Source organism: Zingiber officinale, chromosome 3A, assembly GCF_018446385.1.
Source record: "Zingiber officinale cultivar Zhangliang chromosome 3A, Zo_v1.1, whole genome shotgun sequence".
NCBI lineage: Eukaryota > Viridiplantae > Streptophyta > Magnoliopsida > Zingiberales > Zingiberaceae > Zingiber > Zingiber officinale.
Genome location: NC_055990.1, coordinates 22,116,808 through 22,134,142, shown reverse-complemented (window position 1 = coordinate 22,134,142; position 17,335 = coordinate 22,116,808). Strand labels below are relative to the sequence as shown.

The following is a 17,335-nucleotide window of genomic DNA, read 5'->3' as shown; positions in this document are numbered from 1 at the left end:
AAACGTATCAAATATCAATCAAGAATTTAGAGTTCAAGACTAACCATGGTGTATTATTAGAAAATTTGCTTATTAATCATCAACGTATTATTGAATTTTTTTTATTAATGATCTAGAGTTCGAGATTTAGTTGAACATTTATTAATTAATTAGAAATCTAGAGGTCTTTTTAGTTCCATATTAATTAGCAAAGCAAAGAAGCTTGTATAAATATTTTAGGATGGCGATGTGAGAAAACATATTTTTCTTAATTTTTTGACTAAGATCAAATATGATATTAAATTAAATTTTTATAAGGAGATTCTCATCTAACATTTTACTATTACATTAGTTTGACAATAAGGAAAAATATTAGATTCTTGCTCATTAAAAAAAAAATTAGAAGTAATATTAGTGTACACGATCATGCATAAAATTGATGTCTCTATAATACAACAACATCATGGTTACATGATCAGATGATTTCATTTCAATTGGTAGAATCAAATAAATAAATATAGAAAAACAAAGTAATATAATGTTGTGTATTTTATAAGAATCTAAATTTACATGACACATGAAAGTAAAAGTTTAATGTTTTTTTTTTTTAAAAAAAAATCATTAACATAACCTTAGGAGGAATATGGGCCAATTAGAGAATGGGCCGATCTGGACCCAAAGTCACTCGCAAATGTACCGTTATGATAATTCCGTACGATTTTTTCTTGCTCTGTGACACGCGGAAAGTGCAACGGACGACAAAAAGGCAAAACCGTCTGCCGGGCATCGGACTTCCGAGTCGTCTCCAGATCGACGATCCGTAAACTCGCGTTACAATTCTTTACCCACGTGGCGTCATCCTGATCGTCGACGGCGTCAGACTATTTCTCTAAGCTCATAATCATGCCGCCGCCGTCCTTTACTGATTCCCAATTCCATCGCTCGCCGATTAAATCGGTGGGCGGCTTCTTTGACTTCGCTTCCCTCCTTCATCGCTTCCTCCGCCGATCTCCACCTACCGCCGGCCGAGGTGTTAATCGCGATCGCCGTCTCCTTCGTTGGACTGAGAGGATTCTTCGAGGAGAAGAAAGAGTGCTCCCGAGCAGCGAGCAGTAGAAGGATCGATCACTGATCCCGAAGTGAGCTGGTAGCGAAATGATTCGATTTCTTCTCTGTGTTGCTTGAGATACTTCGGAAGGATCGTGACGGTCCTATTAGATTTGGTGCTATCATGGGCCGTAGCGTTATTTTTTGTGATCTGGTGATTTTAGACCTTGCGCATGCTTAATTTCTTCGGTGGATCTTGACTGCGTTTTTGTTGGGGTGACGTTGTCTGATGACGATGGGAAATGTCGTTTGTTATCTAGCTTGTGCTGTGTTTGGTTTCTTCAAAGCAGGACCTTAATGCTTGTTTACTTTAGACATCCTGCCGAAGGTTTTGTTCGTTGGGTTAGTTGGAAAAGGAAAGAGGGATATGAATTTGATAGAGAACGGGTTGTCACATTTTTTGTTGTTGTTTCCGTTTGGATCTTTCTAGTGTCATTCCATGTAGCTAGTACATAGATCCAATCTTACTGATCGCTCTGTTGCTCTTTTTTATATAGGCAGCTGGGAACCTTCGTCCTTTTCAATTTTATGATATAGAATCATGACTTCCTTCAAAGCAGATGATTATTGATGCAAGTTTCTTTGAAAATGTTGTTCTAGAATCTAGATAATTTGGCTGTCAATTCTGGAGCCTCAAAGTAAGGCTTCTGTGCATTAGAATCGTGACTTCCTTCAAATCAGATGATTATTGATGCAAGTTTCATTATAATGTTCTAGAATCTAGATAATTTGGATGCTAATTCTGGAGCCTCAAAGTAAGGTTTTTGTGCATTTCTCGACGATGATTGGTGCAAGTATTTTTGTAAAATTGCTCTTTATAATTTAAATCTTGAATATGGAGTTTCAAAGTAAAATCTTTTTGCTTGCTAAAGTAGTTCAAGGTTGAAATAAACTGAACTTCTTTAAATCTTTCATTTCTGATGATTCATTTCTCAACATCCGTGGAACTAGATTGACAGTTCCAACTTGGCTTTATGGTTGTGTAAGCTTGAAAAAGGATATGGCTATAGTTAATTTTGTCCATTTGTATTTTTTCTTGGATTTATTGCTTTTTTTTTCCTCATGATTTCAGTGCCTAATTGGATTCTCCACAATATCTCAATTTAACTAAAGCAAGAAACTGCAATATAACCAATCTTAATGTGCTCTTTTTGCATATGTTTTCCATCAGAATCTCTGCTGCATTTGCCCAATGGCTTTTACAAAGGCAATTAATGGTGTTGATTTAGCTGACTTGCATCAACATGGTATAAAGTTCTGTTCCGGTTCTCGACTTGGAAACTTCCACTGTGCAAGGATAAGAAAGTTTGCTAGAGTGATTAAAGCTGAATCTCAAATTACAAATTCTAGACCATCTGTTGTGAAACCACAGATTGACTTTACTGATCTTGATTGGAAAAAGAAATTCCAGGAGGATTTTGAAAAACGATTCAATTTACCACATTTGAGGGATATTCTTGACATTAAGCCAAGGTCAACTACATTCTCACTTAAAAGCAGGTGATCTGTTTGTATGCACAAGAAGCTTTTGTCTATTATGGAAATTACTCATTCATTTATAGTTGTTTAATTGATTTTCCTTCATAGCAAATATTTTTCCATATCCAGATCTTTATAAAGAAATTGCTGTTTGATTTGAACAGGATCCCTTTAGTTGATGGCAATGGGGCAGCAAGTGACATATGGAATGGCTATGTGAATGATGATGACAGAGCACTACTCAAGGTGTACTTCTTGACAGGAGCATTTGGTTATTCTTCTTATCAAATACAGTTTTCTATAATTCTCAATTAGTGAATGACTTGTTCTTGCATTCAAAACATCTATTCTGACAGTTTCTTCCATATACTAAATGCTGATAGTATGCTGAAGACTTTACTTTCATGATAAGAGATTTTTTTCTCTTCCAGGAAATACTCTTATTCTGCTGTATTCTTAATTCATTGCAGATCAATTCATGAATAATATGGATGAGAAGTGGAAACTAGTCTCCTAAACTGAATATGTGTTGCATTAGGCCACTTTATCTCCATGACATTTATGCTTAAGGAGTGAGAGTGGATTAACTGACTTATTAAGTGTTTATAGTTGCGGTTCAATCTCTAAGGGAAATTGATAAAAAGAGAAAACTGGTTTCTAAAGCCGAACATATGTTATATTATGCTGGTTGTTCCCCATATCAGATACAGTTTGCTATAACTCTCAAGTATTGAATTACTTGGTCTTGCAATAAAAACATATATTCAGACAGTTTCTTCCATATACTAAATGCTGATAATATGCTGAAGAGTTTTCTTTCATGATAAGAGAATATTTTGCTCTTCCAGAAAACATTCCTATTCTTACATCAATTCATGAATAATATGGATGAGAAGTCGAAATTGGTCTCCAAAACTAAATATGTGTTGCATTATACCACTTTATGAAGTGTTGATAGTTGCAGTTCAATTTCTAAAGGAAATTGATAAAAGAGAAAACTGGTTTCTAAAACTGAAGATATGTCATATTACACTGGTTTATGCCCATGGCAGGAGTAAGAATGAATTAACTGATTTGTGGAAGTGTTTATTGCCATTAACTAGTTACCGTTGTATTTTAATAATTGTGAAGTCAATATTACACTTTCCTTTTACAGTATTATTTATAGTTCACTCCCCATACCTAATGGATCTTAGTGTTTTTATCCTTCTTAGTTTTTCCAACTGGAAAAGGTCAATACTCACCAACATTAAGAGATTGACCCTGGATGCCATAAATGTTAAGTCTAATAGAGCTTCAAATCATTATATTATTCTTACCAGGTTATTAAGTTTGCTTCGCCTACTTCTGCTGGAGCAGAGTGCATTGATCCTGATTGTAGCTGGGTAGAGCAATGGTATTCCTGTTTCTTGTAAATTCAGAACAATTGCATCATTAATCTTTTTTCCTTTCAGTAAGTATATTTCATGTGGCTTGGAAAAGGATGATCTTGCTGGTTCATGCTCTTAATTGATCATTGATGTTTTCCATGATTCCATCACAGCTTGTAGCATGATTTATGCATGTTTAACTAAAACATTATATAAAATGATTAGTCACATAATTCGATTGTGTTCTTTTTGGGGCATGAGACTAAGTATATTTGAAGTATTTAGTCTTACGCAGCTGTATCTCCTTACTCTCAGCTGCTTCGTGTCGTGTCTGATCAATTTTGGCTTATATTTCATTTCTTTCCTTATGTACTTAAGTGTAGTAATGTTCATTTCTGACTATATATAAAGAATTGATGTCCAAAAGTATGAACTAACTTGTATCTACAGTATAATTGGTCAAACTTTTATGTTTATGTGTATGATGTTTTGTATATTGTTTTCTTAAATTTCATCTCCAGAATAGAGGTATTTCTTTTGTAATATATGTTTAAAGTAGTCTAAAATACGTGAATGTACTTTTATCAATGATAACTGTCCTGTATCACCTTTTATTGGTTAATTGTGGCCCTAATAGGGTGCATCGAGCTGGTCCAAGAAAGAATATATACTATGAACCCGGGGAGGTAAAAGCTGCCATTGTTACTTGTGGAGGTCTTTGTCCTGGTCTCAACGATGTCATTAGACAGGTTAGCCAATTTTTCGTGCATTAGTTAATTCCTATTGTTGTTGCAGATAGATTTTGCATCATAGTCCTTTTATGCGTGGATTCTACTTGTCATACATAGGTGCTATGGATTTGCTAAATCAATTGACGTAGTGTTTTGAAAATATGAACAAAAACAGCATAGATATAGAAGGTTAAAAAGTGCCAACCTTTCAAATATTAGAAACCTCTGAAAAATTAAAGCATTCTCTAAGGTTGTAGGTTATATATTTTGACTTTAGCATGAAAAGCTTTGTCAGCTTTTGTCTTCGTCTCTGTAAAACTTTATGAATTTTGCATGATGACCTTGCTCCTTGGATTGGATTATGGGATATATAACCTATTTGAACAAAATTCAGGTGTTGTTTTAACTTCTAAATGTTCAAAAAGTTAAACTAAAAGAGGTGGCCTTGGATAATAGATCTATGGATGTATATATGTGTATCCATGTGAGAGGGAGAGTGATGATGGAAGTTGGGAAGGAGAGCCAAGTTGCCTACTGTGACACATTGTTTACAGTTGCTTAATTCTTATGGAGGCTGAATTATTCCATATATTATATTGATTGGACATTGGTACGAGTAATGGAGTTAATATTGCTATTATTAGGTGGTATTGGGTCTAATTCCACATTGGTACTTCTAGATCTAAGGTTTTCATTAGTCATATTATTGTATGTATATCTTAATAATAGTTATCTCATATTGAAGCAGCATAATATTTCTTTCCTCCAAACTTAACATGGTATTAGACGCCCCTTTCTAGGCTTTTGGTTTTCTAATTGGCGTCCCACTCATCTCTCAATCCTTTTCTTTCCCTCTAGAAATCTTTTCTCTTCCCACATGCTTTTGGCTTCAAATAAATTAATGCTCCCCCAAGAAGCATCACTTCACATCCTTCTTCCTAGCATTCATTTCGACGTTCTTGGTCTTATCAACCTTAGCTTCTTTGTTGTGTACTTGTTTCCACATAGCGAGGTCAATCTCTCTCCCACTTTGAAGGATTCCAAATCTGACAAAGCTAGATTTTGCAGATTTGTGAGCCTTCATGAACCATTTGTTGTGCGGCTCATCTATGGAAACTTTGGATCTATGTTGCCATCGTCTCCTGGTCCACAGTGACAAGACCTATTCTTGGTGCTGAGGCACCAAAGCTATCCTTCTTTGTTTCCTTCAACTCTCTTTCCATGTGGCATAGGTACATTAGGTCTCTGCTTCTAGCAAACTTGTGCACTTGGGATGAACGCTTGTTATAGTGTCAGGGTCTGCAACTCTCATGCATCTACGAGCAGAGACATGGGTTTTCCTGGTGCAATTCTTCTGCTGTGCCTTAAAATTATCCTCTCGTCTTTGATTCATCATTTTGGCATGCCATTCATCCTACATCTGACATCTGGTTCTTTACATTGACAACTCTGAAGATGATCTTGTTCTAACTCTTTGCTGCCTCGAGGTTTTTGACAACATCAAATGGATTGTCAGGCTCCTCTCCTGGAGCTTCATCACCGTGCGACATCAGTCATGTGTGACAATTGGATGTTTTACCACAATGTGTCAAACAACCCATTGAGAACTTCATCAGTGCCACCTTCAGAAATCCTGCATAAGGACCTATCTTTACACCCCCAGGCACAATAATTGTTTTACTTCCTCTCAGCATTTTCTGTTCTATTCCAATGCAACTTGGTACTGTTAAATCCAGTTTTCCAGTAAAATAGTCTTTGTTTTTTCCTCTCTTTCTTCTGAAAAAAAAATCAATTCTGTGATGTTTATGTGCTGTGCTGCATTTGTGTTGCTTGAGCGAGTAAATATATGAACTGAGTAAATGTCATGTTCTCAAATTGCCAATTTAGCAGAGAGTTGAACTATGTCATCCATCTTCAGTGAAGACAATTAGAGAAAATGTGTCATTCTCAGTTTTCTATTCCGATACAGGGTTGAGCTATGCTATGCATCTTTCCACAGGATTTCGTGTGACACAATAAATTCTACATTCTCAAGAACTTTTGATTTAATTTAGTTTCAAATCAATCAAACATAAATTTTGGTCATTTAGTTTCTCATGTCTGGTTGGTTGGTATATTTTGCTTCAGTGTCAACTTGTGCAGACAAGCAGTGCAGATTGCCTCAGTGTCAGTTGTGACAATTTGCTGCAATATCAAAGGGGAATAGAAAGAAATTTATCTTAATTAGACCATTTTCTATTTTAATCGAGTCTGCTTTATTTTCATCACAAGGAAAATTGAGAGAAATTTTGATCTTAAGAATTAAGATAATCATATTCTTAACTGATTACTATGACTCACTGCAAGGTAGAGACCTTGGGCAATCATTTAGTGATCCAGATACACTATGTCAACATTGTCAAGATTTGGCTACATTACAGTCCGTTAAGATTTACTGGATTTAGTATTCATTTTTCACTTTTAGCCAATTTATCACTACTTGCAGCATGAATTTTTGTGCTCTTTATTGGCAAAATTTGGTCATGATAATGTTCCTTTTTTTTTTGCAGATAGTTCTTACACTAGAAAAATATGGGGTGAAAAATATTGTTGGAATACCACATGGTTATCGAGGATTTTCGGATGAGAGATTATCTGAAGTACCGGTACCATGAAGTCCTATATACTTTCTGCTATCTCTAGGAATGTCTGCACATATGTTTTTTTTTGAAATTTATAGTACCCTTTCCTCTTTTTTAGCTCTCTCGTAGAGTGGTTCAAAATATTAACCTTGCTGGTGGAAGCTTCCTAGGAGTATCTCGAGGAGGGCCTAGCACTAGCGAAATAGTTGATAGCATTCAGGTATGATGACTTGCAAATTCATGGGTTAGACTTAATTGAGTATTTTCTACAGGATTAGAGGAACCAGATACTGATTTGTGGTTTCTATTGGACAACTCAGGCTAGGAGGATTGATATGCTTTTCGTACTGGGTGGAGATGGAACACATGCAGGTGCACTTGCTATACATAATGAGGTATTGGGTCTGTATTTTAGTGTTATAAATTTGGTATCTACATGACTTAATTTGGCAAGCACATGCATAGACAGCTTCTTTGCTGATATTATATTTTCATTTTAAATTGTCATGAGGTTGCAAATTATTTTTCAACTTTACCTTGTACATTGATAGACCATGGTTATCATTGTAGTTTGACTTTAATTTCTTGTTGATATTATAACTTCAGTGTCGCAAGAGAAAGCTGAAAGTTTCTGTTGTCGGTGTGCCTAAGACCATTGACAATGACATACTGTTAATGGACAAAACTTTTGGTTTTGATACTGCTGTAGAAGAAGCCCAGAGAGTGATCAATTCTGCCTATGTTGAGGTAGCATATTATTCTAATGTCCATATCTATCATATTACTTTTGAAATTATTACCAACATTTTCTCTCCCAAAAGAAGACATTTCTATTTTTCTTCTTCTTCTTCTTTTTTTTTAAGTTGCTTATATTTCCTTCCACCTAGGCTCGCAGTGCATACCATGGCATTGGCCTGGTCAAATTGATGGGAAGAAGCAGCGGCTTTATAGCCATGCATGCATCACTTTCTAGTGGTCAGATTGATATCTGTTTGATTCCAGAGGTCAGTAAAATCCAATGCCCATATTTGGTTTGTTTCCTTGATCAATTCACTGAAAATCATGCAAACGAAGGTACCTTTCAAATTAGAGGGTTCCAATGGAGTCTTGCAACATCTTGAGCATCTCATTAAAACAAAAGGAAATGCTGTGATCTGTGTTGCTGAAGGAGCAGGACAAGTAAGCCGCTATGCTTGATAATTTATTTTATTTGAGATTAGAACAAAATGCTTTCTTGTATGAGCAATTAGATCATTTTTCTATGAGCCAACCAATTTTGTCCATGGCATGTTTACACTTAGATTTTGGAAAATTATTGTATCCTTGGAAGCTGAACCTAGGAACTCAAAATTTTGCTAAAGTTTTCCTGGGTGTATTACATTCTGTCCACTCATTAATTTGGATATACAGGACAGTTTACAAGTAGCACTTCAATTTAAGCAAATCAGTGTTAGATTTTGTTGCTAACGATTTTTGGAAGAAAATTAATTGGTAATTTTCATTTCAGTTAATTTAGTGACGGCCTCTAAATGTCTTTCAGGAATACCTACAAAAGTCAAACACAACTGATGCATCAGGAAATGTGGTGCTTAGCGATATTGGAGTTCACCTTCAACAGCAGGTGCTGTCACATTATACCATCTATTTCATTTTTGTTGTAAAGAAGAAAATGTACTTGTCCTGTGGATTATTTGTGAGGACTGATGGAGAAATGATTTTGTTAATTAATTAATAATTTTGTTGCCAAAATTTTTAAAATTTTGGCTTCTCTCTCTCTCTCTCTCTCACACACACGCACACACACTCACACACACACACATGCATGACGCATGCATGCACACACACGCCCATGCGCCCACACACATGCACATCCGGGTGCCCGTGGGCCCGCACGCACACCGCCTGCGAGCACGCGTGACGTGTGGGTGACGCACGGATTGACGCACACGCGCGCGTGCGCACACTCACACTCATCACAAATTAGAAGACTGCTAATAGCCTCCCATTTGATATTGCTTGAGTTTTGCTGATAGATAGTCTCACCAAATTTTCGCATATTGTTGAAATAAACTTTGAAAGTCTAGGCAATCAGTATGATTTATGAGGGTAATGTGTTCATATCTTGTTTGAGTGTTTCTTCATGATTGAAACAAGGAATTCCAAGGAATTGATGAAATTATTAGATAGGCAAGAAATGTTTTTTTTTTTTGCACTTATGATTACTCTTTTAACCTTCTTGTCTTATTTTATTGTCTATTTCTCAGTTTTTTAAAATATGAATTCTTACAACACCAGCACATAGGCCTTTGAATCTATAAAATATTGATTTTCAACGCTAAGTCAGATTATTATGCAGATTCTAAACTGTACAGTTGTTTATACTTTGCTTAAACTGATTGCAGTTTTTTGGATGATGTCATTTCTTTCACAGATCAAAAATCATTTCAAGAATATTGGTATTCCAGCTGATTTGAAGTACATTGATCCAACTTATATGATCCGTGCCATCCGTGCCAATGCATCGGATGCAATTCTTTGCACTGTACTAGGCCAGAATGCGGTAAGAATCTCTCTATTCTACTTCACATCTAATAGAAATATTTCTTGTAAATTATTTGTTCTCTGAATGTATGTTTTTGATAATAAAGTTTGACACTATGGTTGTTTTCAATATCTACATGTATTCAGTTGTGTTCAGTTTCTAGAGATGAAACTAAGAAATTTGCCAATATCTGCTCTATCCACCTCACTTCATTAGACATCTGGAATTTGCAGCTACCATTTCTGTTGTTAGTGGTGCTCTCTGTAATTATTTTGACCCCTCACTTCTGCCTTCTATCTGCCAATTCCATCTCCAAAGAGAATCTTCTGTACATTTAAATTCATTCTCTATGATTCTATGGAAATCTAAATCATATTGTTTGAGATGAGAATCCTCTATCCTATCAATTCATTTCTCAGTGTTTCTGTGAAAATCTAATCATACTGTTTGAGCATCTCAATCCTTGGAATAGTTAAAATATATTGTTCGCCCGTTCTTGCAATTTGGTCTAAAAACTTCTAATTTCTTTGCCCGTGTGGTAAGGTATCTTTTCCTAGAATTTGTGTACTTTTACTCTGTAGACTTGTCATCATGAAAATGATCTCTTCAACTTATTGAACTTGACTAAATGATTGAGTTGATTTATCATTTGTTCGAGTAACACTTGTGTTCCAATAGCTAAACTACATTTGAACTTGCCCATATTAATCTCATGTCAAGTATTTTTAACATTTGATGAAATTTGCTTTTCCGGGGTAACTGCCTGGATGAATATTATGTAGTATATATATGTTCCCCCCTTGAATTTTGCTACTTTTTTGTTCAGGTACACGGAGCATTCGCTGGGTACAGTGGCATTACAACTGGGATATGCAACACACACTTTGTCTATTTCCCAATTACTGAAGTCATAGCATCTACTAGGCATGTCGACAAAAACAGTAGGATGTGGCACCGATGCCTTACATCAACTGGCCAACCTGATTTCAATTAAGGTATATTGACAGCATAGGTGCATCAACTATCAACACGGGCGAGTTTGGTATCTCAACTAGTTTTTGATAAGTTTGACGAGAGGTATTTCATTCACTGATTCACTGGTCTAAGGTGTAACATTTTGTTACCTGCGATGGTATCTGATAAAGTCAAAGTAAGCATATTGTTGTTGCTTGACAAAGTGTTTTTTGTTTTTTGGAGCAAATAAGAGTGGGCACAGTGGCACTTAAGAACTGTCGCCCAAATATTGATTTGTCGACAGCCATATATGGCATTTCTACTTGTAAAGATACAAGACTGTTAATGAGGGCTACATGAGCTTATATTTTGTACCGGCCTTTCGTATTGCCTTCCTTGTGGGTCATCTACTTCGCGGGCATGACAAGAAAACTAGAAATGAGTAAACTACATTATGGTTATTTAAATCTTTACCTTCATTATTCTTTAATGTACTCAAGATTGGCGTTTCTTGATAATAGTGTTTTGTAAAAAGAGTTTTGAAGAAGAGTGCAGTTTTGTAGGTGGCAGTTATGTTTGCCTGCATGCTACAAGTGTGTTCTAGGTTGACCTTTTGACGGCTCAGGTTTGTTTGAGTGAGAATATTTTTTCGTCAAGCATGGTTCTGTTCCCTGCCTAGTTTCCTAATGCATTATCTGAATTCTTATACTGATTTCTTGCCTGCAGCTGTGCTTCCTCATTGCTGCATCAGTTCCAGAACAGATCACCCTTGTCGATCCATTCGAGTCCAACGCCAGAACGAGCCCCAACCCTTCTTCTATTATTAACTCAGCCAACTACCTGTTCACCAACCATCTCGTTTCTCTTAATTCTCTGACAAAAAGTTTCGACACAGCATCAGATCTTCAGGAACCCACATGCAGTCTCAGAATCCCCTGCCCCGGAACTCGTACCAAAAAAATCCTCATAATCTCTCTTCCTCCTCAGGGCAATCCAAGATGAGACTCATCTGTATGTTTTAGTAATTAGTATGCTTCTGCAACATTCTTTTGTAGATTTAACTCAGCAACAGTTGTCGTAGCTCAAAGTTCATCGCCTTCGTATGCATGGTTGAACTGCCATGCAGATGGCTCAATACAACAATAACACTTAATTAGGAGGATCGCACTGATCCAAACTAGGGTCCTAAGTCCTCGACACAAACATGGAGGGTGGTAATTAAGAGTCCACCACTACCAACTTAACTCCATACTAGTTCGTTCTAGAAGGGCTGCTAGTCGAACTGGCCGCCGCTGTAGCTCTGGCCGAACGACCACCACGCAGGGACGACGTTGTAGGAGACGACGGTGAGGCCGTCGCTGGCGGTTACCTTGAAGGAGAGCGCTTGGCCGTCGAGGCGCGCGCCGCTCTGCCAGTTCTGGCCCCAGTTCCTGGACATGGACTGCCACTCCGTTCCTGAACCTTTGACGGACACAGCGCGCACGTCGCCGGCACCCCCCACGTTGGTGATGAGCACCAGGTTGAAGTAGGAGTGGCCGTTCATGGTGAACCTCATCCCTCCTCGTCTCCGGCATGGCACCCTGCATGTACCACGAATGAGGGCATCAATCGCGGCGACTAAGGGGAAAAAAAAAATCAGCTGAGCAACACTCACCTTCGGTGAGCAACCGGCACGATTCCGGCCCTGTACTGCGCAATGCGGAGGAAGGCCGGCTGCGAGAGGTCGAAGTGCTGCCGGGGAGGGTTGCACCAGCCTCCGTCGTCGTTGGGGAGGGCGTAGTTGGGCGGGCAGTAGTTGGTGGCGGTCACCACGATGGAGCCCGGAAGGCACCACCGCGGATCGTCCACGCATCTGAGCTCATAGCAGGAGCCGCAGGCGAAGCCGTCGTCGAAGAGGGCGGTGCTCAGAGCCGCCGTGTTGGTGCCGTAACCTTGGCTGTACAGATTCCCGTAGCCACAAGCTCCACCTGAAAACAGTTTCATCAGATCATTTTTAATGGAGCGGACGTGAACAACCTGAAGGATGATGACTCTGAGCCGTGAAGATACCCATTGTCCCAGAGGCATCACTTCCGCCATAGAAGGTGGCATGAGCACCGGACCATCCTCCGTAGCCATACCCTTGTGCAGCAGAGAACCAGGAGAGAATGGCAGGCAGAAGAAGTCCGACGAGCGCCATGCTCTGTTCTGTATGTGGTTTAGGGAAGGGCAAGAACAAGGAAGAAGAGAGGGTTTGTGGAAGAGCAGTGTGGGTTAGCTGATGGAGAGGAAGAGCATATATATAGATAGATGCATAAGGTGGTCGAGTTTTTATTTTGTTTTGTTTTGTACTATCTTTCTAGTGTTCCATTTGACTGGCTTTTTTGACTTTGTTTGGGAGGAAGTTAGGGTTTTAAGTTGCAATAAGCTATTACATTTCTCTTTCTCTATTTACTAACCCTAACTTTTCTTTCATTTGTTACAGAACCCTCTTGATTAGCTAAAGCTGGTTACAAATATGGAACAATTTTCTTATGATGAAAGAAAAAAGAGTGAATGAGGGCAATGCTCTTTCTGCATGTAATTGTAGAATAATCTTGTTATGTCATCACCAATTCTAAAGGTTTTCCCCTTCATTATCACCACAATAAAGTGGGTGAGAAAGACGGCTAGGCATCTACCTCACATTTTCCTATTCAGCTTAAGCCACCCTATTCTACACTGCCAGAAGCTCATACTCATATATATGGACTGGAAACAATTGTGACAGCGAAACCGTTTTGAAATATGTAGGATTCGTCCGAGTTGAGAGACAGAGTTTGTTTATTTGAGTGGTGTGTGATGTAGCGTTTAGAATGATGGAAGAACAAAAAACCTCAGTAGAGAGATGTTAGTTGTTGCTTTAACTGCTGATAACCAACTTTGTTCCTTTGCGACTTTAGTGAATTCCTTTTCTCTAAACACCACTCTTTTTGGCGTACTTTATCTTGTTCACTTATCCGTGATGCCTTCAACTCCTCTTTTTGTTGTTTCTGAGGGTAAGTTTTCATAATTCAGTGCTAGAATATGAAATTCTGTTTTGTGCTGCTTCCGCGGCAGATTTACTTTGAATAGATTTGGTAGGTTTGGCTTGGAATAATGATCTTTGTGAGCAAATTGAAAGGTAACTTTTTCAAACTATTCATCTCACTCTGTGAGTGTGGCAAAAGTAGTAAATCCAAAGCATAACTTATATACACTCACCGACCTCTGAGAGACCTTTATTACTTTGGCCATTGCTTGCTCAAGATAACTATTCCTATCCATCGCTGAGAAATTCCTTCAAGGAAATGGAAAGAAAAGGAGCGAGGAGAATAAAGCAAGAAGGGTGCCTATTTCAAACACAAAGTCGGATGCCTTCTTTATAGTCGTGCCATGTTTAGATCCATCGCAATCTTTTGACTCCATATTACATGATGAACATAGCACCTCCGATAGAAAACTCTATCGAGGGATCTATATAGGTTTAACACAATCTTTTGCTTGGCCTATTACCATCAAATTCACTAATGATATTCTTGTGATGTTATATGGCATTTCAAGGTCATAAGAAGTTTGTGGAGGCATTCTTTTTCCCATTGCATTATCCAATAATGCTAGAATTATTCTTCCATGTCAAGGTGACATATTAAGATAATATTCTCATTTATTATACCCCCCAAAGACAACATAAAAGCTTTCACAAGTTCAACTCTTGGTATTTTCAAACAGACAGCTTTTATCAATTTAATCTGAAAGAATGTCAAAACTCCTGGAAAGCTAATCTCTACTCATCTTGATTAAACTATTTGATTCTCCTACCTCCTAATTTGCACAATAACAACAGGCCACTGACAGAGAATAGAGTTCTTCACAGTGTGCTTCCTAAAAGGATAAGGATATTAAGTGCACTCAATTTTAAATGAGAATACACTTAGTATTGAAAGAATGAATGCACTCAAAAATCGACACATCTAATTGTTGGCAAAAAAAAAAAGAGAGAGATCGACAGACGCAAACTCTTCCTCATCAGTGTCTAGCATGCTGTAAAATCATTGGTAAACAAAACATTGTGTTAGCGAATGAAAAAAAAATAAGAGCTTTACAGGGAAAAAAAATCTACTCCAAACAAGCCAAAGTTATTTTCCAACCTGTTTGCTTCTCATAGAATAATATTTTTAAAGAATGTGATTACTTGGAATCAACGAATGTAAATATGAGAATCACATGTATGACTGACAAGGTAAAACTTGTCATATTTTGATCAATTTTTTTCAATGCGAAAACGAGTTTCTTCTTCAACAGGGCTATTATTTTATGTGGATACTCGTTATACTTGAACTCAGCTTCTTCACTTTTGCTGAAAATAATGCAAGTGATAGTGAATGACTTATGACTAGTTGTGATGAACCATGTGACTATATATGCAATAGCTGCAGTTGTTATTCTTCATATTGTGATATGAAGAAATATGGAAATATACATATATGCTATAGCAGCGACAAGCACAACTGTAGGGAAGATATGGAAGGTTACGTTCAGAGAGATTGGTGCAATAATGAACTTCTTGAAGTGTACTTTTGGTGTTGACGTGTTGTGTTATAATCCATCCATGAGTATATAAGCATAAGCCATATTTTAAAAGAACAAATAAGCATAAATCTTGTACAACGAAAACTATTATGGCAAAACACAGTATCAGGTAGATCTCTAAGCACAAGAACAATGTGCTTGATGCTAATGAAGATAAACTACTCTGGCTGTTACACCCTGTGCCCATCAACAGAGATAGTTAAAGACCACATGAAGAAATCAACAAAGTTTAAAATCATTAACAGGCACAGACGAGCAGTTAAGTAAATCTTGCCTTACTAATAAAAAGTATATGACCCTTTTATTTTGATTAAAAGGAAAAATATAGGTCCTTAGTAATATTAGGAAAAAATTTCCTGATGCAAAACCAAAAAAGGAAAAGGTATTACCATCATCAAGCTAGAATTGATACAATCTGTAACTACATTTATCCCAATCCTTTTCCAGAGATGATCAGAAATCAGAATAGCCTCTTCAAGGTCAGAAGCTTCAAGCTTTTTCTGGTACATGGTATAAGGCAGAGAGAGATATTATTGTCCTAGAATTTAATGAAAAATATTGAGGGGGAAAAAACTAAGACCCAAAATAAGTTTTGCATGATTTAAACTCCTTTTAGGAGTAGCTATTATCTAAAATATTAGTTGGAAATAAAAAACAAAACAGCATGGGTTGAAAAAGAAATGAATGTATGGTCCAGCATCATGTTTCCAATAGGACAACATAAATATGTGTGACAGAAAGACACTTTGATTCACATTTTACATAATCCGAAAGGAAAAGATCAAGTTTTACTAGCAGGTCTGCTGACATGATATTATAATTGATCACAAGAATACTTATTTGATGTTTTTGATTGTGGAGCAACTGTCAATCTGGGCTACAAAAATTATGCAACCCGGAGCTGGTTTGTGCTCTTTTATATATGCAACTGTTCTAACTTACTGCCTGGCAATGCTCCAACCAGTCAGCTCGGCCAGTTGCAAAAATCAAACCACTGAATTGCAGGTATACTAAACATTAACCATGGAAAAAGGCAGCCTATGAGTTTGTGCCAGCAATAGCAAAAGCATACAGTTAATATTTTGTCATTGTTTGATCATCTGTAGTTATATTTCACTTAGGAGAAAGATCAGAACTCCCATTAACAAAATCTGCACAGCATTCCATTTTTCGGAGGAATTAAAAAACAGGAAAGAAAGCAAATCAACCGAAAGAGAAAAATGGAAAAGAGCTCAATCGGAACTGCTCTTCAATACACATGAGCAAACTCAAAAGTCAAAACTTTTGCTATTAGATTCTTGGCTTAACAGAATAGCGCCTGATAGGCATATGCCTGCTTCTTGAGAATTTTGATTGCAAGGGATCATGAGCTTGTTTAGTGTTTGATCCGGGATGTCTAAGGCAATGTCGATTAGTTAGCCAAAATTGATATATCTTGTAAGATGTGAGAACATGATAGTTTCAATTGAGGATATGTTAATGTTGGTAAAGGCATTTTCTCAATGAAAATCAGTAAACACAGTCTTAAAAATCAATGAAATTGAGATCCTACTCCTCTACAAATCGGTCCAAAAGAGGACAATAGAGAGCGAATGGTTAACCTCGCGCAGAATAATTATTCACAGATTTGGCAGTGTGGAAGGAAGATACCCATGAAATAGCGTATCCGAAGACGAACACGAAGAGTCCAGCAGCACGGGCGCCAGATTTGCCCGATACTGGAACAGGGACTCTCTATGCAGATTGAGCGATGAATCGAACGCCATTGCGGTACCGTCTCCGAAGGAGAAGACAAATTGGCGGCGGCAAGGTCGCCGCATTCTGCCGCCGGAGCAGGGACGTATCAGGAACCGAAAGCGATGCGGCGGCTGAGACCAAGAATTCCTCCATGTATGCAGCTATTTATTCCGTCATCGTGCATTCTAGGGTTTAAAAGAAGTTAAATAATACCTAGAAATAAAT

At 37.5% G+C, this 17,335-nt stretch overlaps 2 protein-coding genes across 3 annotated transcripts; one reads left to right on the top strand and one right to left on the bottom strand.

The window, feature by feature from the left end:
- The first annotated feature begins 899 nt into the window (after positions 1-899).
- Positions 900-11,157, top strand: LOC122051392 (ATP-dependent 6-phosphofructokinase 5, chloroplastic-like). Of its 2 annotated transcripts, none has more exons than XM_042612519.1 (14): positions 900-1,118; positions 2,258-2,586; positions 2,730-2,811; positions 3,888-3,961; positions 4,573-4,684; positions 7,216-7,311; positions 7,406-7,507; positions 7,608-7,682; positions 7,894-8,034; positions 8,175-8,291; positions 8,362-8,466; positions 8,828-8,908; positions 9,719-9,847; positions 10,656-11,157. In XM_042612519.1, exons 2-14 carry the CDS (start codon positions 2,279-2,281, stop codon positions 10,821-10,823), a joined length of 1,590 nt encoding a protein of 529 aa, XP_042468453.1. In that variant the 5' UTR covers positions 900-1,118; positions 2,258-2,278; the 3' UTR covers positions 10,824-11,157. The 2 variants fall into 2 exon arrangements, with proteins under 2 accessions (XP_042468453.1, XP_042468452.1); XM_042612518.1 differs by having other exon boundaries at positions 900-1,126.
- Positions 11,158-11,511: 354 nt separating this feature from the next.
- On the bottom strand, positions 11,512-17,266 carry LOC122051394 (expansin-A4-like). The gene is made up of 5 exons (XM_042612520.1): positions 17,024-17,266; positions 15,763-15,873; positions 12,833-14,824; positions 12,438-12,750; positions 11,512-12,363 (listed from the first exon to the last, which is right to left on the bottom strand). Exons 3-5 carry the CDS (start codon positions 12,960-12,962, stop codon positions 12,057-12,059), a joined length of 750 nt encoding a protein of 249 aa, XP_042468454.1. The 5' UTR covers positions 12,963-14,824; positions 15,763-15,873; positions 17,024-17,266; the 3' UTR covers positions 11,512-12,056.
- Between the last annotated feature and the right edge of the window lie 69 nt (positions 17,267-17,335).